At 53.5% G+C, this 23511-nt stretch overlaps 1 protein-coding gene across 2 annotated transcripts in view; it reads right to left on the reverse strand.

Moving 5' to 3' along the window:
- The window catches only part of LOC140207684 (synaptic vesicle glycoprotein 2A-like), a 35594-nt gene extending 16882 nt beyond the window's left edge, over positions 1 to 18712 (reverse strand). The window contains exons 1-8 of one of the 2 annotated variants that reach the window (XM_072276243.1): positions 18639 to 18712; positions 16381 to 17048; positions 12366 to 12546; positions 11600 to 11751; positions 5260 to 5393; positions 4446 to 4535; positions 2825 to 2935; positions 193 to 281 (exon numbers count right to left, since the gene is read on the reverse strand). In XM_072276243.1, the coding sequence (XP_072132344.1) occupies positions 193 to 281; positions 2825 to 2935; positions 4446 to 4535; positions 5260 to 5393; positions 11600 to 11751; positions 12366 to 12546; positions 16381 to 16966 (1343 nt within the window). In that variant the 5' untranslated portion in view covers positions 16967 to 17048; positions 18639 to 18712. Of the gene's footprint in view, positions 1 to 192; positions 282 to 2824; positions 2936 to 4445; positions 4536 to 5259; positions 5394 to 11599; positions 11752 to 12365; positions 12547 to 16380; positions 17049 to 18638 lie in introns of those variants that run through there. The other variant, XM_072276248.1, reaches the window with a different exon arrangement.
- Positions 18713 to 23511: the final 4799 nt, after the last annotated feature.

The raw sequence follows: 23511 nt of genomic DNA on the forward strand, positions 1-23511 counted from the left end.
CCTCCCCCCAATGAACGAGGGATGTTCAGAGGACAACCGGAAACCGTGGGGAAGGAAACCAGATTCGGTGGGGGGGGGGGAGCTGGTTCAACACACAAGGTGCTGACCCCAGGCTGTTACCATGGCAATTACAGAGCGGTGGGGGCGGGCTGCGCGCTGATACTGACAGCCGCCATCTTGCACAGAACCTACCTGAAGGACATGGTGAACCACACGGCCATCATCAGCAGCGTGGTGCGTCGGTACTGAGCGGTGAAACACTGCAGGAAGTTGGCCCAGACCTGTGGAGAAAGAGGACACCCGCCCCCCCCCTCACCGTCAGTGCAGCCTCTGTCCCCCATTCCCCTCCCAACACGCTTGCCACCCAATGGGGAAGGGTCGTGGGGTGGGAGGACATTCCCACTGACTGTCATCGCACAGCCCGTCAAAGGCTGATGTTAGTCAGACATCATTTGGAGTACTGTGAGCAGTTCTGGACCACAAATCCAACTGAGAATGTGCCGACCCTCGAGAGAATCCAGAGGAGGGTCACGGTGGGAGTGATCCCAGGAATGAAAGGGTTAACGTATGAGGAGCGTTCGATAATTCTGGGCCTGTGCTCGCTGGAGTTTAGAAGGATGAGGCAGGAATCTTGTTGAAACCCAATGGGTACACTCCCCACTTCCCTGGGTGGAGTGAGTCCGCACACTCCACATACGCCACAGTATCTCCCCCCTCCCCACCTCCCACCCCCACAAAAGTGCGAAAGCCATGGAGAGCGGTTGATAGGCTCTTGGCTAGTCAGGGGTGATTGGGTTAAAGGTTTTGGGGAGAAGGCAGGAGAATGAGGTTGAGAGGGAAGATAAATCAGCTATTTGGCCCTTGAAGCCTGCTCCACCATCATGGCTGATTTATTATCTCTCTCCTGCCTTCACCCCATAACCTTTCACACCCTTATTAATCAAGAACCTGTCAGCCTCCGCTTTAAATACACCCAATGACTTGTCCTCCGCAGCCGTCTGTGGCAATGAATCCCCACCCTCTGGCTAAAGAAATTCCTCCTCATCTCTGTTATGAATGGACGCCCCTCTATTCTGAGGCTGTACCCTCTGGTCCTAGACTTCCCCCACTATAGGAAACATCCTCTCCATATCCACTGTCTAGGACTTTTGATATTCAATAAGTTTCAATAAGATCTCCCCTCATTCTTCTAAACTCCAGGGGTGCAGGCCCAGAGACATCAAATGCTCCTCATGGAAGATCAATTGATATTCACTCCACAGAAGTGTTTGGCAGTGACCGTCTCCCACACAGGATTCCCTGAACATTCTCTGGGATTCCCAGCGTCCAGTCCCCCACCATCAACATCCGGGGAATTACCACTGGACAGAAACTCCACCAAACCAGCCACAGAAATGCTATGGTTACAGAGTTAGATGGGAAGTGCATGGGGAGCGACTTCACCTCCAGACACCCCCCGGTCAACAAGGCACCGGTTACGAGTGTGCCGGACACTCACACTTCCCTGGGTGAAGTTAGCCCACGCACTCCGGATCCGCCGTATTCTCAAGGCAGGAATGTGACCAGACAGTCCATGTTTCCCTGGATGGGTGCCGTCCAAAGACCGGGAAGCTCGACGCCATCCGGGATAGAGCAGCCCATTCAGTCGGGGGCTGACCTACACACACCAGTCCCTCCCTCCACCGAAGTGGCTGGGCTGCGGCGTGCACCGTCTACACAACTCATCACAGTGACTCCTGAACCCGCCCCGTCTCCCGAAGGGTAGTAGGCACAGGGACGATTCGGCGGCAGTTCCTTCACCGTCGCCAGGACTAAATCCCACCCACCGCCCCCCGACAGCACGGTGGGAGCACCTTCCCCGCACAGACAGTGATGGCTCAACAAGGCAGCTCACTCCACCTCCCGAAGGGGCAGTTAGGGATGGGTAATAAATGTCAGCAATGCCCACCGTCACTGAATGATGTAAACACACCTCACGCATCTAACATTCCACACCATCTAAGGCAGGAATTTTACTGGCAGCAATTTCATTGCGGAAGATTTTTAATCTTTGCACAGTCTGTCGGGAAAGTTTAAACGCAGCACTCTCTTTGGGGGAAGGACTTAACATTGTGCATTGTATAATGGGTGGGGGGGATTTTAATGTTGAGCATCTTACGGATGAGAAGGTTTTAACAGTTTCACAACTTATTGGGGAGGGGAAGATTTTTAAGTTGCACACTCTATGGAGGGGTAGGGGAAGGTTTAAATGCTGCACAAGTTAAGGAAGGGGAGGAGACATTGCCTACTTGATACAGGCGGTTTTCAAGATCGCACCAAACAGGGACAAGTTTCAAGGTCGCGCACCCCATGGGGGCAGGTTTTGGGGTTGCACATTCAATGGTAGGGGGTAGGTTTCAAAATCACTCATCCAATGGAGGGCAAGTTTCTAGATCACTCATCCAATGGGGGGGGGCAAGTTTCTAGATCACTCATCCAATGGGGGGGGGCAAGTTTCTAGATCACTCATCCAATGGGGGGGGGCAAGTTTCTAGATCACTCACCCAATTGGGGAGGTAGGTGATATGCAAGGTTGCTCACCCAATGCTGGGAGGGCAGGTTTATCATTTATCCGATGGGGGGACAGGTTTCAAGATCACTCACCCAATTGGGGGGGCAGGTTTATAGATCACTCACCCAGTGGGGGGACAGGTTTCAAGATTGCTTATCCAATGGAGTGGGTGGGTAAGCTGCAAGGTCACTCGCCCACGGAGACAGTTTTCAAGGTCGCATACCCCACGGGGGCGGGTTTCAACGCTCCCCACCGCCCCGTTAACCTTAGTACCTGCTGGAAGAGGTTGGTAAAGCGGACACACCAGCGACGATACCAGGTCCCCGTGTCTGACTGGATCTCAATCAGCTCATCCTCCTGCTGTGGGACCTTGATGTGGGTCACCTGTGGAGAGATGAGCAGTCGATAGATTGGTGGGCACATGCGGGAGCCACCACGTACCACTCACTAACCAGAGTAAAGCTCCTAGGTGTGAACATCTCCAGTGGCCTCTCCCAGTCCAAACATGCAAACACCTTGGCCAAGAAAGCTGGCCAGTGCCTCTACTTCCTCAGGAGGCTAAAGAAATTCAGCATGTCCCCGATCCCCCTCACTAAGTTTTAATCGGAATGTCGCGCGTCCATACAGATATCGTAGTGGTGAGCGTAACACTATTACTGCGCCAATGACCAGATTCAGTACCTGCCGCTGTCTGTAAGGAGTTTGTACGTTCTGCCTGTGACTGTGTGGGTTTCCTCCAGGTACTCTGGTTTCCGCCCACAGTCCAAAGACGTGCCTGTAAGGGTTAGTGAGCTGTGGACATACTTTTCTAGCACTGGAGCCGTGGCTACCCTTGCGGGCTGCCCCCAGCACAGCCTCGGACGTTGCTGGTTGCGTTTTGATTTATGTTTCGATGCTTTGGTGTACTGGTGACAAATATGACAAATCTTAAATCTGAAATCACAGAAAGCACCCGATCCAATGCATCACAGCTTGTTCTGCCCGTGAGCACAAGAAACCGCGGACGGTTGCGGTCACATCATGGAAACCAGCCTCCCCTCCGAGGCCATAATCAGGTAGGTTGCGAGGTCAAGAGGCCAGAAGCCGGCTGAAACTAGCTTTTGAACCGGTGGGAGAGGAGAGAAGACAGAATTTCTGGGGTGGGTGATGTCTTTGATTCCACTGGCTGCTTCACAGAGGCAGTGAGAAGGGTGGACAAGAGTCCATGGCTCCTGTGACGTGCTGAGCTGTGTCCACAGCTCTCTGCGGTTTCCTGGGGCTATGGGATTCAGAGTGCGCCCTGTGGCGCATCAGCTTAAAATGGTGAGGGTCAAAGGGCAGTGAGACTCTCCCGCTGGTGGAAAATCGCGGCACGGCAGTGTAGCGGTCAGCACGACGCTGTCACAGCTCGGGGCATTGGAGTTCGGAGTTCAATTCCTCTGCACGGTCTCCTCACGTGTGGCGTGGGATTCCTCCAGGTGCACCGGTTTCCGCCCACATCCCAAAGACGTACCGGTTAGTAAGTCAATGTCAATTGTCCTGAGACTAGGCGAGGGTTAAGTAGGTGCGTTGCTGAGTGGCGCAGCTCGAAGGGCCTGTTCGTGCTGGATCTCTAAATATATAAATAGAATTAAATCTCCCCTCAGGGTCTTATACATCACACAAGGCGACCTCATCTTCTCAGAGTCCAAGTAAAACAGTCCAGCCACTTGCAATAAGACAACGGTCACGTCCCGGGAACGAGTAGAGAGAATATCCAGTGTGGCCGAGGGAAGGGGAGGGGGTGAGGGAGGGGAGTAAGGGTGAGCAGTGTCCGAGCCAGGGTTCCTGGCGGGCCGTGGGTCGGGGAGGGGTTCGGTGGAGAGGAGATGGTAGAGACCTCTGCAGTGGGAAGCTCCAGGAGGAGAGTACGTACCGAGAACACCCGCTCGGGGAAACCTTTGGCCCTCATGTTGGTGTCGTGGATCTGCTTGAGAATCATCCAGCCTTCGTCGTGTTTGCCATTCTGCCGCAAGAGAGGTGCAAGGTCATGGCTCCAGAATTATCCCAAAAACCTTCCCCTCCTCGCACTGCCCCCACCTCGCTACACAAAACCCCCAACTCCCATCGCTTCCTCCAGTCCATCACACCTCCCTGTGACTCCACCTTCTCCTCTCCATCCCCTCCTGGCAACAAATGTCCATCCCATCACACTTCGGGTTCAGACACAGAGTGAAGCTCTCTCTCTACACTGTCCCATCACACACTCCCGGGATCAGACACAGAGTGAAGCTCCCTCTACACTGTCCCATCACACACTCCCGGGATCAGACACAGAGTGAAACTCCCTCTACACTGTCTCATCACACACTCCCAAGGTCAGACACAGAGTGAAGCTCCCTCTACACTGTCCCATCACACACTCCCAGGGTCAGACACAGAGTGAAGCTCCCTCTACACCATCCCATCACACACTCCTGGGGTCAGACACAGAGTGAAGCTCCCTCTACACTGTCCCATCACACACTCCCGGGGTCAGACACAGAGTGAAGCTCCCTCTACACCATCCCATCACACACTCCCGGGGTCAGACACAGAGTGAAGCTCCCTCTACACTGTCCCATCACACACTCCCAGGGTCAGACACAGAGTGAAACTCCCTCCACACTGTCCCATCACAGAGTTCCGGGGAAGTGGGTGGGGTTACCAAAGACGGGGGGGGGTGCGTGGGGGGCTGCAGCGGCCGTTACCTCCAGGTAGAAGCGAGGGCTCTCAGGCATGAAGTTGAGGGCAATGATGGCAGCAATGGAGGGGAAGGCACACACCAGGACAAACACTCGCCAGCTGTGGAACTGGTAGGCCGAGCCCATCTGAAAACTCCACCCTGGAGGGAGGGGGAGAGAAAGAGGGGTGTGGGGTGGGGAGAGGGGGAAGGAATGCGAGAGTATGGGGAGAGAGAAGAACGGGGGGAAAGGGGTAGTGGGATGAAGGAGAGGACGGGGAGGGTGGGAGAAAGAGAGGAAGGGGAGATTTGAGGGTAAGTGAAGGAGGGCGCAGGTTGTGAGGAGAGGGAGGGGAAAGGGGGAGGAGCAAGAGGGTATGCGGGAAGGAAGGGACATGGAGGGGTGGAAGTGAGAGTGGGAGGGGAGTGGATGGGAGGAGGGGAAGAAATGAGGGGACAGGGAGGTAGGGCAGAAGGGGTGACGGGTGGAAGCATTGCAAGGAGTATGGGGTGAGAGTATGAGGGGGGTGAGGGAGGGAGGGGTGAGAGTATGAGGGGGTGAGGGAGGGGTGAGAGTATGAGGGGGTGAGGAGGGTGAGGGAGAGGGGTGAGGGAGGGAGGGGTGAGAGTATGAGGAGGGTGAGGGAGGGAGGGGTGAGAGTATGAGGGGATGAGGAAGGGTGAGGGAGGGAGGGAGGGAGGGGTGAGAGTATGAGGGGATGAGGAAGGGTGAGGGAGGGAGGGGTGAGAGTATGAGGGGGTGAGGAGGGTGAGGGAGGGAGGGAGGGGTGAGAGTATGAGGGGGGTGAGGAGGGTGAGGGAGGGAGGGGTGAGAATATGAAGGGGTGAGGGAGAGAGGGGTGAGAGTATGAGGGGGGTGAGGGAGGGAGGGGTGAGAGTATGAGGGGGTGAGGGAGGGAGGGAGGAGTGAGAGTATGAGGGAGGGAGGGGTGAGATTATGAGGGAGTGAGGAGGGTGAGTGAGGGAGGGAGAGGTGAGAAAGGGGAGAATGGCAAAAGGTGGAAGACAGGAAGGGAGCAGTGAAGGGTGAATAGAATTATCAGCAAAGAGAGAAGAGAAAGAGAGAGAGAGAAGATGGAGAGAGTTACAGAGAAGGAGAGAGTAACAATCACACTGCAGTCCGGGCATAATGCAGAATGGTGTGTAGTTCTTCTGTAGAGAGGACAAAACAGGTTAGTCACAGAGTAAAGCTCCCCTCAGACCATCCCATCACACACACCGATGTCAGACAAAGAGTGACTCTCCTACACCATCCCATCACACACTCCTAGGGTCAGACACAGAGTGAAACTCCCTCCACACTGTCCCATCACACACTCCCGGGGTCAGACACAGAGTGAAGCTCCCTCTACACTGTCCCATCACACACTCCCGGGATCAGACACAGAGTGAAACTCCCTCTACACTGTCCCATCACGCACTCCCGGGGTCAGACACAGAGTGAAACTCCCTCTACACTGTCCCATCACACACTCCCGGGGTCAGACACAGAGTGAAGCTCCCTCTACACTGTCCCATCACGCACTCCCGGGGTCAGACACAGAGTGAAACTCCCTCTACACTGTCCCATCACTCACTCCCGGGGTCAGACACAGAGTGAAACTCTTTCTCCCTTTCCCACAGAGAGCCAGGGGAGGATGCTATTGGATTTCTTCTAGGGGAAAATGGGAACCCGGTGTCTCTGCTGCTGTCCTGCATCTCCTGGTGGGGGAGGAGGGATGTCTCTCAGACCCCCAGTATACCTGCTCTGCGAGAGATGTCCATCTTTTACCAGGACCCTCCTGTGAGGGGGCTTCCTGACTGGTGAAGGAGCTGTTCTGGCCCAGAGCAGCTGGTCCAAGTGAAGACCGGTCAGTTGTTGGGGAGGGGGAGTGAGCCTCCCACTGCCGGGGCTCATGGCCATTTTTTTGCAGGCATTTACAGGAAAATAAATAAATAAAGTAGAATTTGCAGAACAATGTACATAAACAAAGACTGACAACAACTATGTGCAAATAAAATGAACACTGAGAAGATCTGTTGAAGAGTCATAGGTTGTGGAGTCAGTTTGTGTAGAGTCCACACTGGTTCAGGAGCCTGATGGCTGAGGGGTAATAACTGTTCCTGAACCTGGTGCTGTGGGTCCTGAGGCTCCTGTACCACCTTCCTGATGGCAGCAGCGAGAAGAGGGCATGGCCTGGGTGACGGGGGTCCCGGATGATGGATGCTGCTCTCCTGTGGCAGCGCTGCTTCTAGATGTGCCCAGGGGTGGGGAGGGCTTTGCCAGTGATGGACAGGTGTATCCACCAGTTTCTGTAGACTCCTTAATTCCTGGGCATTGCAGCTGTGAGCAGAGGGCCAACTCTGTCCGGGCTGAACCCCGCTCAGTTATTGAACTGCAGTCAGTTGGACTCAGTCGGCTGCCTGACATTCCTGCAGCCAGGGTGAGGCTGTGTTCTGTATCGGCGTGGGGTGGGGTAGGGGTGGGGGCTGCTGACCCTGGACCTGAAGTGGCTCCTGCTCTCAGGCCCCAAAGTGACTGAGCAGTGATGGGGAACCCTGGCTGTTTCCCTCTCTCTCTAACCCCAGGGTCACTGGGTAGTGATAAGATACAGGAACCCTGGCTGATTCCCTCTCTCTCTCTCTCTCTCTCTGACCCTAGGGTCACTGGTCAGTGATGAGATACAGGAACCCTGACTGATTCCCATTCTCTCTAACCCTGGGGTCACAGGGCAGTGATGGGGAGCAGGAACTCTCACTGGTTCCTCCCTCTCTCTGACCCCAGGGTCACGGGTCAGTGATGGGGAACAGGAACCCCAGCTGATTCCCTCTCTCTCTAACCCTGGGGTCACTGGGCCGTGATGGGGAACAGGAACCCCAGCTGATTCCCTCTCTCTCTAACCCGGGGGTCACTGGGCCGTGATGGGGAACAGGAACCCTGACTGATTCCCTCTCTCTCTAACCCCAGGGTCACAGGTTAGTGATGGGGAACAGGAACCCCGGCTGATTCCCTCTCTCTCTAACCCGGGGGTCACTGGGCCGTGATGGGGAACAGGAACACTCTGACCGGTTCCCTTTCTCCCTCCACAGATGAAGGCAGAGAAGTGTATATGGATTTTGTTGTGCTATTTGACATGGTTCCCCTCGGTAGGTTCATTCAGAAACTCAGGAGGCATGGAACCGAGGGAAGCTTGGCTGCGTGGACTCAGAATTAGTTTTCCCACAGCAGGTAAAGGGTGGTTGTAAATGGAGCATATTCTGCCTGGAGGTCGGTGACCAGTGGTGTTTCATAGGGATCAGGTAGATCCATGCAAATTATTGATCCAAGAGGAAATTACAGTGTCACAGGAGCATTACAAGTGAAGAGATATAAATATTAGAAGTAGGAAGAATAAAATAAGTTACCTCAAACAATCTAACAGGAGAGGGTCATCACTTCCCCAGCTATAGGTTGATTCATTATAGAGCCTAACGGCCGAGGGTAAGAATGACCTCACATATCGCTCTTTGGAGCAGTGCAGTTGTCTTAGTCTGTTACTAACAGTGCTCCTCTGTTCAGCCAAGGTGGCGTGCAGAGGTTGCGAAAGATTGTCCAGAATTGCCAGGGTTTTCTGTGGGGTCCTTTGTTCTATCACAGCCTCCAGTGTGTCCAGTTTGACTCCCATAACAGAGCCAGCCTTTCTAATCGGTTTAGTGAGTCTGTGGGCATCACCTGTGTTGATGCCATTGCCCCAGCACGCCACCCCATAGAAGATTTTGCTGGGGTCAACTGACTGGTAGAACATGTGATATGGGACCCCTGCTCTTTGTGATTTTTAGAAATGACGGATAAGGAAGTGGAAGGGTGGGTTAGTAAGTTTGCAGATGACACGAGGATAGGTGGAGCTGTGGAGAGTGTGGAGGGTGGTCATAGGTTTCAGTGGAATATTGACAGGATACAGAGCTGGGCTGAGAAGTGGCAGATGGAATTCAATCTGGAAAAGTGTCAATTGATTCATTTTCGCAGGTCAGACTTGAAGGCAGGATACGGGGCTAATGGAAGGATTCTTGGTGTGGAGGAACAGAAGGATCTTGTCCATAGATCCCTCAAAGTTGCCATGCAAGTTGATAGGATGGTTCAGAAGGCCTGTGGTCTGTTGCTCTTCATTAGTCAGGGGATTGAGTTCAAGAGCCGTGAGGTAATGTTGCAGCTCTACAAAACCCTGGTTAGACCACACTTGGAGTATTGTGTTCAGTGCTGGTCACCTTGTTATGGGAAGGATGTTGAAGCTTTAGGGATGGTGCAAAGGAGATCTACCAGGATGCTGCTTGGATTAGAGGTCATTTCTTATAAGGAAAACCTAAGTAAGTTAGGGTTTTTCTCTTTGGAGAGAAAGGTGACGATAGAGATAAGAGGCAGAGATGAAATGACAGCCAGTGACTTCTCCCCAGAGTAAAAATATAGGGGGGATGTCAGAGGCAAGTTTTTTTTTACATAGAGAGTGATAAGTGTGTGGAACCTGCTGCCAGGTGTGGTGGTGGAGACAGATGCACTGTGGACATTTAAAACACTCTTCGACAGGCACTTAGGTGAAAGGAAAATGTAGGGTATGTGGAAGGGAGGGTTAGATTGATTTAGGAGAAATGCATGGGCCGAAGAGTCTATTCTGTGCTGTATTGATCTATGTTCTATGTTCCCTCACTGGGCAGGAACCCGGAGGGGTAGGTGTTTTAGTTGGGGAGGGGTCTCCTTGTCATTCTCCTCCTGGGATGGCCAGGGCAGCTGTTTATAGCTCCACAAGGTCAAGTTGAACTCTTCAAAAATGCTACGAGGGGTGATTGATAAGTTTGTGGCTTAAGGTAGGAGTCAATTTTAGAAAACCCAGCACATTTATTTTTCCTACATTTACACACTTAGTCCAGCGGTCATGGAGCATACGGATCCCTTCTTTGTAGAAGTTGGTATCTTGGATCTCCAGAAAGTGGTCCACAGCAGGGGTGATTGATAAGTTCGTGGCCTAAGATAGACGATCAGTTATTCACGTCAAACTTTCTGCATTTTCACTCAAAGAGTTGAACTGCACGTGCATGTAACGAGAGCTGTATAATTCATCGCTTTCTCCTAAGGCCACGAACTTATCAATCACCCCTGCTGTGGACCACCTGGAGGTCCAAGACGCTCTCGTTACATGCACGTGCAGTTCAACTCTTTGAGTGATAATGCAGAAAGTTTGAAGTTAATAACTCATCTTCTTCTACCTTAGGCCACAAACTTATCAATCACCCCTGCTGGGGACCACTTCTACAAAGAAGGGATCTGTATGCTCCACGAGCGCTGGACTAAGTGTGTAAATATAGGAGGGGACCACGTTGAAAAATAAATGTGCTAGGTTTTCTAAAATTGACTCCTTCTACCTTAGGCCACGAACGTATCAATCACCCCTCGTAGAGGAATTCAGCAGGTAAGGCAGGCCTTCATTGGTCAGGGTGACTCATAGATGTTGTGTCCCAGCTATCTACGTGGGCAGTATGGAGAGCAAGCTGATGCCCGTGCAGCAGGCTCACCCTCTCTGCATGCAGCTGATGAATACAAAGGAACAGCAGATGCTGATACAGTTTGGCACCAGTGGCGTTGCAGGAACTGTCAGTCAGTGTTGAACTCAACATTGGACTGCCTTGGGGACTCCAGCTCTGGTTTCTCCCTCAGCGTTTACTCCGAAGCCTTCCCCATGAGTGGGTACAGCCGCAAGGCCGCGGAGGTTTGAGATCAGAGTTTTCCTTCTCCTAGATGAGCTGCAAACCACGGCTGACGAGCCCCATCTACCTGAAGCGACTGGTTTTAAGGCGCCAGTAACCTGCCTTTGCCCCTTCTCCTGTCAGTAGAAACGGTTCCGCCGGGCTTAGTAACTGATCCACACGTGAAGGTCGGGAGCTGGGCTCGGTGGTCAGAGGCTATTTGAGACGCACACCATTGGGAGCATTTAATAGGCAGTGGGAGGTTGCCCCTGCAACCACCCGGGCTATGACAACCTTAAGGAACCTGGAGCTTTATCCTGATGAAGGGTTTGGCCTGAAACATTGACTGTTTATTCCTGCTGAGTTCCTCCAGCATTTTGTATTTCCAGCATCTGCAGAATCTCTTGTGTCTAAGCCGTCTCCCGTCCTCTCTTCCCAGGATACAGCCATGCCCGGTGTCCCGGGGAGGGAGGAGGTAGTGTCCATGGTCTTTCTGGAGACTTTCCGGGACAGAGACCGGTATGCATGCCTGAGAAGGGTGGCAGCTTTTTCATTTGGGAATGATGCGGATTATTTGATGATAGAAGGGCAGATACCAGAAACTAAGGCCAGGGTAGAGGCAGCGTAACGCTCGCTGTGCAGAGGGTGCTTACCGTAGTGGGGGATGATAGCCCAAGCCATGGCAGACGCGTAGATCCCCCCAAACATCCAGAACATGCACAGCCAGCTGAGATGCTCCCCGCGCTTCTCCTGGGCCAGGAATTCTGAGAAGTAGGAGAAGACGATGGGAATGGAGCCTCCAATCCTAGAGAAGGAAATGCAGACAGAGACGGGGATTAGAAACACTGCTCTCGAGATGGTAACGGGGAGCAAGGACCCTGGCTGATTCCCCATCCTCTCCCTCTCTCTAACCCGGGGGTCACTGGGCAGTGATGGGGAGCAGGAAACCTGGAATATCCCCTCTCTCTCTAACCCGGGGGTCACTGGGCAGTGATGGGGTACAGGAACCCTGACTGATTCCCTCTCCCTCACCCCCACCCCATGGTCACTGGGCAGTGATGGGGAACAGGATCCCAGGCTGATTTTCTTTTTTTCTTCCCGTCTCCCTTTCCCTCACCCCCACCCCAGGGTCACTGGGCAGTGATGGGGTACAGGAACCCTGACTGATTCCCTCTCCCTCTCAAACCCCAGGGTCACTGGGCAGTGATGAGGAGAAGGAACCCTGGCTGATTCCCTCTTCCTCTCTAACCCCGGGGTCACTGGGCAGTGATGGGGAGAAGGAACCCTGGCTGATTCCCTCTTCCTCTCTAACCCAAGACCTGGTCCACTACTGACATGTCCCCCTGGAGCTGATCCCCGGATGGGGAAGGGGGCCAGGCGACCCGGGCCGGTCCTGAGGGGACGGAGCTGCTTCCTCACCCGATGCCTGAGAGCAGGCGGCAGAACAGGAAGATCCCATAGCCCTGGACGAACGAGGAGAAGAAGGCACAGACGCAGTTGACGGAAAGCGACATGAAGAGGCACTGCTTCCGCCCCAGCCGGTCTGCGAGCCCCCCCCACAGGAACGCCCCCACCATCATTCCCAGGTAGACGATAAGACCTGCGGGAGAAAGCGGAGAGAGTGTGTCTGGGTTGGTGGTAGGGTGAAGCCAATCATTTCCATCCACCCGTCCTATCAGATATAGGCCCAGAGTTGGGCCATTCAGCCCAAGTCAGCTCCACTATTCCATCATGGCTGATTTATTATCGCTCAACCCCATTTCCTGCCTTCTCCCTTTGACACCCTTACTAATCAAGAATCTGTTGACCTCTGCTTTAAATACACACCCAATGACTTGGCCTCCACGGCTATCTGTGGCAATGAATTCCACAGATTCTCCACCTTAAGAAATTCCTCTTAATGGTTCTAAAGAGCCATCCTTCTACTCTGAGGCTATGCCCTCTGGTGTTAGACAGGAACCATCCTCTCCCTGTCCACTGTCCACTCTCTCTAGGATTTCCAATATTCAACAGGTTACAATGAGATCCACCCCCACCCCCTCATTCTTCTAAACGTCAGTGAGTACAGGCCCAGAGCCATCAAACATACATTAACCCTTGCATTCACATGGACGATCTCTTGACCCTCTCCAATGCTGGCACATTTCTTAGATACGGAGCTCACAATACTCCAAGAGCGGTCTGACCAGTGCCTTACAAAGCGTCAGCATTACGTCCTTGCTTTTATATCCTACCCCTCTTGAAACGAATGCTGGCATTGTATTTACCTTCCTCACCACTGATTCAATCTGCAAGTTAACCTTTAGGGAATCTTGCACAAGGACTCCCATGTCCCTTTGGACCTTGGATTTCTAAATTCTCTCCCCCACCCCCCAGTAATAAGATAGACTACACCTTTACCTTCGCACCAAATAGCAGCACCTCACAATACACCCCTAATGCTGTATTCATCCGCCACTTCTCTGCCCATTCTCTCAATGTGTTAAGTCATTTTGCTGCGTCCTTGGCTGTGCAACTATTGCTTCTTTGTTTTGTGGCTGCCAGCAGGAAGACAAATCTCAAGGCTGTATGTGGTACACATTAGTTAAATTCTGTCCCGAGCCTTGTGGCCCACCAGGCCGGTTTCTGCCAGTTGGCGTGAAGCAACTGAGAGTACAAGACTCCACCCCCCCCCCCCCCGGATAGGACGTCAGTCTATCGCGAGGTTAACCCCCAGCGTTTTCAGCTGGGTGGACTGGAGCGGTGTGTGGTTAAGTGCCTTGCTCAAGGACACAATACGCTGGCCTGGCCAAGACTCGAACCCACAACCTTCAGATTGTGAGCCCAACGCCTGAACCACTTGGCCACGTGCCACACTTATATGGTACACATACTTTGATAATAAATGTTCTTTGAACTTTGCAACACTACTTGGGCCCCAGAGGGCAACTTCAAAAGCAATGCCCCAAGAAGGCAGCATCCAACATTAAGGACCCCCATCACCTAGGACATGCCCTCTTCTCATTGCTACCGTCCAGGAAGGAGGTACAGGAGCCTGAAGACACACTCTCAACGATTCAGGAACAGCTTCTCACCCTCTGCCGTCTGATTTCTGAATGAACAATGATCAATACCTCACTTCTTTTTTTGCACTACTTATTTCATTTCATTGTAAATTATAGTTTTTTAAAATTATGTACTGAACTCTTCGGCTGCCACAAAACAACAAATTTCACGAGGTATCCCAGTGATGTGAAACCTGATTCTGACATAGAGGTCACACTCTGGAGGCCCCCATACTGGGGACAGATCCCGTAGCCACCCGCAGGGGACGTTAACGTATTGAATATCAACTGTAATGCTCCCTCACAAAATACTGGAGGAACTCAGCAGGTCAGGCAGCATCTATGGAAGGGGACGAACAGTTGACATTTCGGGCCGAGTTTTTCATTGCATTCATGTACTTGAACAAATGACAATAAATTCTGCTGTTGGCCTCTGACAGTCTTGGGACACTTCACAAGTTCTACACCTGCACCCCCCCCCCCACTCTCTTACAGCATGGAAACAGGCTATTTGGCCCATCCAGTCCATGTCAACCAAGCTGCCCATCTGTCCGTGTTTGCCCCACATCCTTCCAAACCAGGGGTCCACGGACCACTCGGTTAATGGTAGGTGTCCATGGCGTAAAACCGATTGGACACCCCTGTTGCATAACCGTCTGGTATGGAGGGACCACTACACAGGACTGGAAAAAGCTGCAGAAGGTTGTAAACTCATCAGCTCCATCATAGGCACTAACCTCCCCAGCATTCAGGACACCTTCAAAAGGCAGCACCTCAAGAAAGAGGCATCCATCCGCGAGGATCTTCACCATCCGGGACGTGATCCCTTTACGTTACTACCGTCAGGGAGGGGGTACAGGAGCCTGAACCTCCTTTAGGAACAGCTTCTCCCCCTCTGCCATCAGATTTCTGAATAGTCCATAAACCCATGAACGCCATACCAGACGTGAAGCAACCTGTTAGAATGTTCTCCACAGCACATTGGGAGAAGTTTATTATAAGATCATTGAAAGGTCCCCTACTATGATAAGACAGACTGTCAACTTTACAATCTGCTCTGTTATGGCATTTTATTGTCTGCCTGCACTGCACTTTCTCTGTAACTGTAACACTTTAATTCTGCATTCTGTCGTTTTTTTTAACCCATACTACCACAACACACTGTGTAATGAATTGAATGAGTGCCGGGGTGGAGATACGTCTCTACCAAAGGAGGTGTAAGGCACTCCTTCCCTCCGCTAGCCCACAGGTCACCCTTGGGCAAGGTGTAGCACCCCCCCCCGATCAGGGTCACGTGAAGCCATGGGGGCAGGTGGTGGATGGTCGTATGAGCAGCCAGTATTTATCACAAGTCCCAGTTATGACGTCACATATTTGAAGTGTCTTGTAAAGACACTGCCCAGAAGAAGGCAATGGCAACCATTTCCATACAAATATTTGCCAAGAACAATCATGGTCATGGATTGAGAGAGGAAGTCCATGATCAGCATGTCATACCACCTGGCACGTAACGATGATGAATAATAAATTGAAGCTTTTCGCTGTATCTTAGTATATGTGACAACAATAAACCAATTCCAATACCGATTCAAAACTAATTCCTAATTATAAGAGATTCTGCAGATGCTGGAAATCCAGACCAACACGTACAAAATGCTGGAGGATCTCAGCAGGTTGGGCAGCATCTACGCAGGGGAATAAACAGTCAACGTTTTGGTCGGAGACCCTTCACCAGGACCGGAAAGGACAGGAGCAGAAGAAGGTGGGGGGAGGGGGAGGAGTACAAGCTGGCAGGTGACAGGTGAGACCAGGTGAGGAGAGATGCAGTAAGAAGCCAGGAGGGGATCAATGGAGAAGGTGAAGGGCTGAAGAAGGAATCTGAAAGGAGAGGAGAGTGGAACATGGGAGAAAGGAAAGGAGAGGAACTGGATGGAGGGGTGAGCAGTTGAGAAGAAGGGGTGAGAGTGGAGCCAGAATGGGGAATAGAAAAAGAGGGAGGGGCAGTTTGCAGAAATCGATGTTCGTGCCATCAGGTTGGAGGCTACCCAGACGGAATATGAAGTATTGCTCCTCCATGCTGAGGTTGAGCTCACCCTGGCAGTAGAGGAGGCCTTGGACCAACACGTCAGAATGGGAATGGGAAGTCAAATTGGGAATGGGTAGGTGAGACCAAGTGGGAGGGAGGGGGACTGGGTGGTGGAGGGAGATGAAGTAAGAAGCTGGGAGGTGATAGGTGGAAGAAGTAAAGGGCTGAAGAAGAAGGATTCTGATAGGAGAGGAAGAAAGGGAAGGAGGAAACACCAGAGGGAGATTATGGACAGATGAGGAGAAGGGGTGCCGGTGGGGAGAATGACTGGAGGGGTCGATGATCCTCGTAGTGGATCACTCACCCAGCATGCCCTTGTTGGAATCAGACAGGCACATGTCCTTCTCAGCACTGGGCAGCACGAAGCCCACCACGAAGACCTCCACTCCGTCGGCCATCAGGGCCAGGCCCAGCACGAAGTACAGGGTCCACTGGAAGCGGCCGTGGCCACACTCCTGCAAGATGAGCTCGTACTGCTGGGCCAGCTGCTGGCGCCCCCTCTCCCGCTCATCCTCCAGCTCGCCGAGGGGGCGGAAGTGATCCTCGGAGGGCTGGGCGTCGTCCAGCGAGCCCTCCTCCAGCCCAGGCTGGCGCCGGGGGATGCCCTGGTACTCCCCCTCGTAGATCTCATCATCCTCGTCCTGGCCCTCAGTGGCGTCGCTGGAGGCCCCATCCTCATCGCCGGTGCGGGAGTAGCGGCGGCGGTAGTCCTCCTCCTCGTCCTCGTCATCGTCCTCCTCCCGGAAGCGGGAGTAGGAGCGGCGGGCGTACTCGTCCTGGATGCGCTCCGTGCCGCGGGTCACCTTCCGGGCTGCCTGCCGCTTCACCTCCTTGGCGATGTCCTTGGCGCTGCGGATGAACGCGGTTCGGTCCTTGATGTTGTCGTCCATGGCTGCTGGTCGACGGTGGAGGGTCTGAGAAGTGCAGCCGGTGCCTGTTACATCCACTGAACACCTCGCCTCACTGCTGGAGCTGAGAGAGAGAAAAACACAGAGGCAAATAAAACACAGCAGCAGAATTAGGCTATTCAGCCCATCGAGTTTGTTCCGCCATCCTATCATGGCTGATTTATCATCCCTCTCAACCCCGTTCTCCTGCCTTCTCCTCATAACCTTTGACACCTTTACTGATCAAGAACTTACCAACCTCCGCTTTAAAGGTTCACAGCCATCTTTGGCAATGAATTCCACAGACTCACTATCCTCTGGCTAAAGAAATTCCTCCTCATCTCTGTCCTAAAGGGACATCCCTCTATTCTGAGGTTGTGCCTTAGACTCCCCCATCCTCTCCACATCCACTCCATCTAGGCCTTCCGGTATTCAATAGGTTCCAATGAGAACCCACCCCCCATCATTCTTCTAAATTCCAGTGAGTACAGGCCCAGAGACGGCAAATGCACTAACCCTTTCATTCCCAGAATAATCGTCATCAACCTCCTCTGGACCCTCTCCAATGCCAGCACATCCCTTCTAAGATAAGGGGCCCAAAACTGCTCACAATTCTCCAACTGCGGCCTGACCACCCACACTCTCCCTCACACACAAGCACCCCCCCCAGAAATTTCTCCACCTCTGCCTTCACATTAACCTCCCTCACACAGTCCCCCTCCCCTCCCACACCATCTTCTCCTATGATAAACTCCCCTCTTACACATACACCCTCTCCCTCACACACTGTCACATATAAAAGCACACACACAGAAATAGATACACACACACACACACACACACACACACACTCCCTCACAGAGACACTCTCCCACATATACACACTCTCACTCACACAATACACAAATACTCTCTGGACACATACATAACCACCGGGACACAGACTTGCTCTCACACACACAAAACACAGACACACACTCAATCACTGCCTCTCACACACAGACTCTGTCAGACACTCACACTCTCTCACACCTTAGACATAAATACATACACTTTCTCATATGTACACACACAGACTCTCTCACACATTCTCCCACACACAAACACTCCCTCTTTCTCACACAGACTCTCTCATACACACATCATCTTACACAGGCTGACACAGGTATTGACACACACTGACACACACTCACAGACATGTTGACAAACACACAGTCACACATATTGACACACACACACACACTCTTACACAAACTGACGCACTGACAGAGGTACACATTCTCTCACACACATTCTCTCACACACATTCTCTCTCTCTCACACACACATCGCCAGATTCCATCTCTCTCTTTCTATCTATCTCTATCTGTCTCTCACACAGACAGGCACATACACACATAGCCAAATTCCATCTCTCTCTCTCTCTCACACACACGCACAAACACACACAGAGGCACAAACACACAGACACAGACAGACACACACACACACACACAGATACAGACACACACACACAGAGGCACAGACACAGACAGACAGACAGACACACACACACACAGAGGCACAAACACACAGACACAGACAGACACACACACACACACAGGCACAAACACAGACAGACAGACACACACATACACAGGCACAAACACAGTCAGATTCCATCTCACACACTTACTCTCTCTCTCGCTGACAAACAAGACTGAAAAGCCTGCCATCATAGTCCTGAGTCACAGCGCCACAGACACAAGATGCCCTTCGAAATCACGGATGAGGGGACAAGAGGAATTGCTAAAAAAAACACAACCGCGGAAACCAGGTGCAACAGGAACTCCTCCCCCCATCTTCCCTGAAGCACCGAATGTCCCTCAAAGCCTTTGCATCGCACTCATCCAATGTCAAAAAATTCCGCCGGCAACACCCGCCTTTCCTCCCGCTACAGAAAAATAAAAATGAATCCTGTCTGTAGGAAGCCCCCGGGAGGCGGACGACCGGGACCGACAAGGTCATTTCCACAGCCCGCTGTGTCAAAGCCCGTTCTCCCGGCTCCCGGCCTCCCGGCGAACAGCCTCCGCATCCCGGGACTCACAGGCCCGCGATGCCGATTCCTGCCGGGGTCTCCGAGCCCCCTCCGCGATGAGCACTCGAAGATGCACCCCAACAAAATGGCTACAGGAGCCAGAGAGAGCGAGCGAGTTCCGGAGGCAGCGAGTCCCAGGATGGGACCGAAAGCAATCGGAACCGGGAAACCCGACACGGCTGGACAGGATAAAGAGGGAGGTGGTTTACCTGGAGGAGAGGAGGATGAGGCAGGAGCGAGGGAGAGAGAGGAGGAGAGGGAGAAAGAGGGGCAGAGAGAGATAGAGAGATGGAAAGAGAGAGAGAGTCAGAGTCCGTCTGCTCCGCGATTGCAAGGATGCAAGCGGCGATGGTCTGGGTACCACAATCTCAGCTTCCCCTCGCTCTCTCCCACATTCGCACCATCGCACGGGGAGAGCCCACACCGAGAATGTGCAGGGGTAGGGCAGGATTTTCCAAGTGCGGACTCAATCCCTTCCTCTCCCACAGATGCTGCCTGACCCTCTGATTTACTCTAGCATTTCCCATATTCCCAATGATCTGTGTGTCTGTGTGTGTATCCCATATTTCCAATGTGTGTGTGTTTGTGTATGTATCTATCTGTGTGTGTATCCCATATTCCCAATGATAATCAGTGTGTGTGTGTATCCCATATTCCCAATGTGTGTGTGTGTGTGTGTATCCCATATTCCCGATGTGTGTGTGTGTATCCCATATTCCCAATGTGTGTGTGTTTATCTGTGTGTGTGCATGTGTGTATTTACCTGTGTGCATGTGTATGTCTGTGTGTGTGTGTGTGTGTGTGTGTGTGTTTGTGTGTGTATGGCTCTGTGTGTGTGTGCATGCATGTCTGTGTGTATGTGTGTGTCTGTGTGTGTGTGTATGGCTCTGTGTGTGTGTGTATACGTGTGCAATTTCCAGCATCTGCAGAATCGCTTGTGTTTTAGGGGGAAGTATGAGGGTCTCAGCCCAAAACATCAACTGTTTATTCGTTTCCATCGATGCTGCCTGATCTGCTGAGTTCCTCCAGCATTTTGCGTGTGTGTGATGCTCTGGATTTGCAGCATCTCAGATTCAGATTTCTTCACCCCATCTACACAGAAACAGTCGGTGAAGTGTGTTGTTTTCGTGAAGCACAACCTGGGGGCAGCCAGCAAGTGTCGCCATGTTTGTAGTGCCAGTGTAACAACGTTCAGTACACCAGCACAGGCCACAGCAACGATGAAACAAGCCAACAGCAGCAAAACAAGCCCCTTCCCACCCTCTGACAGAGCCAGGCCACCTCTGGGCCTCCAGTCCTTGGCCCCGGACTCTCAGATTCAGACCTCCGGACTTGACTTTCAGTCATCAATCCCTGGACTTGCCAACTTCAGTTTTGCCCTCTGGTTATCAACCTCAGGATGTTCTTGGGACTTCGACATTGAAGCCTCGGGCTGCACCATCTCTGGTGTTCACAATTTCCTCCACGGCTTCTACCTGTCCTGCGGGAATCTCGCAAACCCGGGGTAGTGAGGTGCAGGGCTCCTGCTTTTCCCTAGATTCTGTGGGACTTGGAGATCCAACCAGGGGTGTGGAGATCTTCCCCACATGCCTGCAAGTGTGAAAGGAGGGGGAGTGAGGGTACATGACATCCCACATCGTGCCATACACCGAAAACCAGGCAGGGACTGAGCTGTGCTGGTGAAACCATGGCCAGTAAATGTCTTTCCCTTCCCTCACCCCTAGAGCCCTCCCTCCTCTTAGTCACCCTCCCCAGCACACCGTCCCACTTCCACTACCCTCCTATTGCCTTCTCCGTCCTCTCTTTCCTAAACCCTCTCAATCCACCTCACCTCTCCTACCCTCTCCCCTCCTCTCGGTCACCCTCTTCCCACCCCTCCTACTCCATTCTCCCTCACCCTTTCTCCACCCCTCTTTCACTTTCCCCCTTCTTTCCTCTTCTCTCTCATTCTCCCTTCCTAACCAACCCCTCCTCATTCCCCCACTTCTTCCCTCCAATCACCCCTCCCTCATCTTCTCATCTCTCTCTCCCCTTTTTCCTCCCATTCCTCTCTCCCTTCTTCCTTCCCACCCTCTTCCCATTCCTCTCATCCCCTCTCCCCTCTTTCCAGCCATTCCCCTCCCTTCTCCCCTTTTCCTCCCATTCACTCTTCGCTGTCCTCCCAAGCCTCTCTCCCTTCTTCCCTTCCACCCCCTTTTTCCCCTCCCCTCCTCCTCCCTCATCACTCTCCCCTCCTCCTCCCTCATCACTCTCCCCTCTTCCCTCCCTCATCAATCTCACCTCTCCCCTCCCCCCCTCATCACTCTCCCCTCCTCCCTCCCTCATCACTCACCCCTCCCTCATCACACTCCTCTCTCTCTCTCCCTCATCACTCTCCCCTCCTCCCTCCCTCATCACTCACCCCTCCCTCATCACACTCCTCTCTCTCTCCCCCATCACTCTCCCCTCTCTCCCTCCCTCCCTCATCACTCTCCCCTTTCCCTCCCTCATCACTCTCCCCTCCTCCCTCCCTCATCACTCTCCTCTCCTCCCTCCCTCATTACTCTCCCCTCTTCCCTCCCTCATCACTCTCCCCTCTCCCTCCCTCATCAAACTCCCCTCTCCCCTCCCTCATCACACTCCCCTCTCCCTCCCTCATCACTCTCCCCTCCTCCCTCCCTCATCACTCTCCCCTCTCCCCTCCTCCCTCCCTCATCACTCAACCCTCCCTCATCACACTCCTCTCTCTCTCCCCATCACTCTCCCCTCTCCCCCCTCCCTCCCTCATCACTCTCCCCTTTCCCTCCCTCATCACTCTCCCCTCCTCCCTCCCTCATCACTCTCCTCTCCTCCCTCCCTCATTACTCTCCCCTCTTCCCTCCCTCATCACTCTCCCCTCTCCCTCCCTCATCACTCTCCTCTCCTCCCTCCCTCATTACTCTCCCCTCTTCCCTCCCTCATCACTCTCTCCCTCCCTCATCACTCCCCTCTCCCCTCCCTCATCACACTCCACTCCCTCTCCCTCCCTCATCACTCTCCCCTCCTCCCTCCCTCATCACTCTCCCCTCCTCCCTCCCTCATCACTCTCCCCTCTCCCTCCCTCATCACTCTCCCCTCCTCCCTCCCTCATCACTCTCCCCTCTCCCCTCCCTCATCACTCTCCCCTCCTCCCTCCCTCATCACTCTCCCCTCCTCCCTCCCTCATCACTCTTCCCTCTCCCCTCCCTCGTCACTCTCCCCTCTCCCCTCCCTCATCACTCACCCCTCCCTCATCACACTCCTCTCTCTCTCCCCCATCACTCTCCCCTCCTCCCTCCCTCATCACTCTCCCCTCTCCCCTCCTCCCTCCCTCATCACTCAACCCTCCCTCATCACACTCCTCTCTCTCTCCCCATCACTCTCCCCTCTCCCCCTCCCTCCCTCATCACTCTCCCCTCCTCCCTCCCTCATCACTCTCCTCTCCTCCCTCCCTCATTACTCTCCCCTCTTCCCTCCCTCATCACTCTCCCCTCTCCCTCCCTCATCACTCCCCTCTCCCCTCCCTCATCACACTCCCCTCTCCCTCCCTCATCACTCTCCCCTCCTCCCTCCCTCATCACTCTCCCCTCCTCCCTCCCTCATCACTCTCCCCTCCCTCATCACTCTCCCCTTTCACTCCCTCGTCACTCTCCCCTCTCCCCTCCCTCATCACCCTCCCCTCTCCCCTCCTCCCTCCCTCATCACTCTCCCCTCCTCCCTCCCTCATCACTCTCCCCTTTCCCTCCCTCATCACTCTCCCCTCCTCCCTCCCTCATCACTCTCTTCTCCTCCCTCCCTCATCACTCTCCCCTCCTCCCTCCCTCATCACTCTCCCCTCTCCCCTCCCTCGTCACTCCTCTCCCCTCCCTCATCACTCACCCCTCCCTCATCACACTCCTCTCTCTCTCCCCCATCACTCTCCCCTCTCCCCCTCCCTCCCTCATCACTCTCCCCTTTCCCTCCCTCATCACTCTCCCCTCCTCCCTCCCTCATCACTCTCCCCTTTCCCTCCCTCATCACTCTCCCCTCCTCCCTCCCTCATCACTCTCCTCTCCTCCCTCCCTCATTACTCTCCCCTCTTCCCTCCCTCATCACTCTCCCCTCTCCCTCCCTCATCAAACTCCCCTCTCCCCTCCCTCATCACACTCCCCTCTCCCTCCCTCATCACTCTCCCCTCCTCCCTCCCTCATCACTCTCCCCTCCTCCCTCCCTCATCACTCTCCCCTCTCCCTCCCTCATCACTCTCCTCTCTTCCCTCCCTCATCACCCTCCCCTCTCCCCTCCTCCCTCCCTCATCACTCTCCCTCCTCCCTCCCTCATCACTCTCCCCTCCTCCCTCCCTCATCACTCTCCCCTCTCCCCTCCCTCATCACTCTCCCCTCCTCCCTCCCTCATCACTCTCCCCTTTCACTCCCTCGTCACTCTCCCCTCTCCCCTCCCTCATCACCCTCCCCTCTCCCCTCCTCCCTCCCTC

Source organism: Mobula birostris, chromosome 2, assembly GCF_030028105.1.
Source record: "Mobula birostris isolate sMobBir1 chromosome 2, sMobBir1.hap1, whole genome shotgun sequence".
Classification (NCBI taxonomy): domain Eukaryota; kingdom Metazoa; phylum Chordata; class Chondrichthyes; order Myliobatiformes; family Myliobatidae; genus Mobula; species Mobula birostris.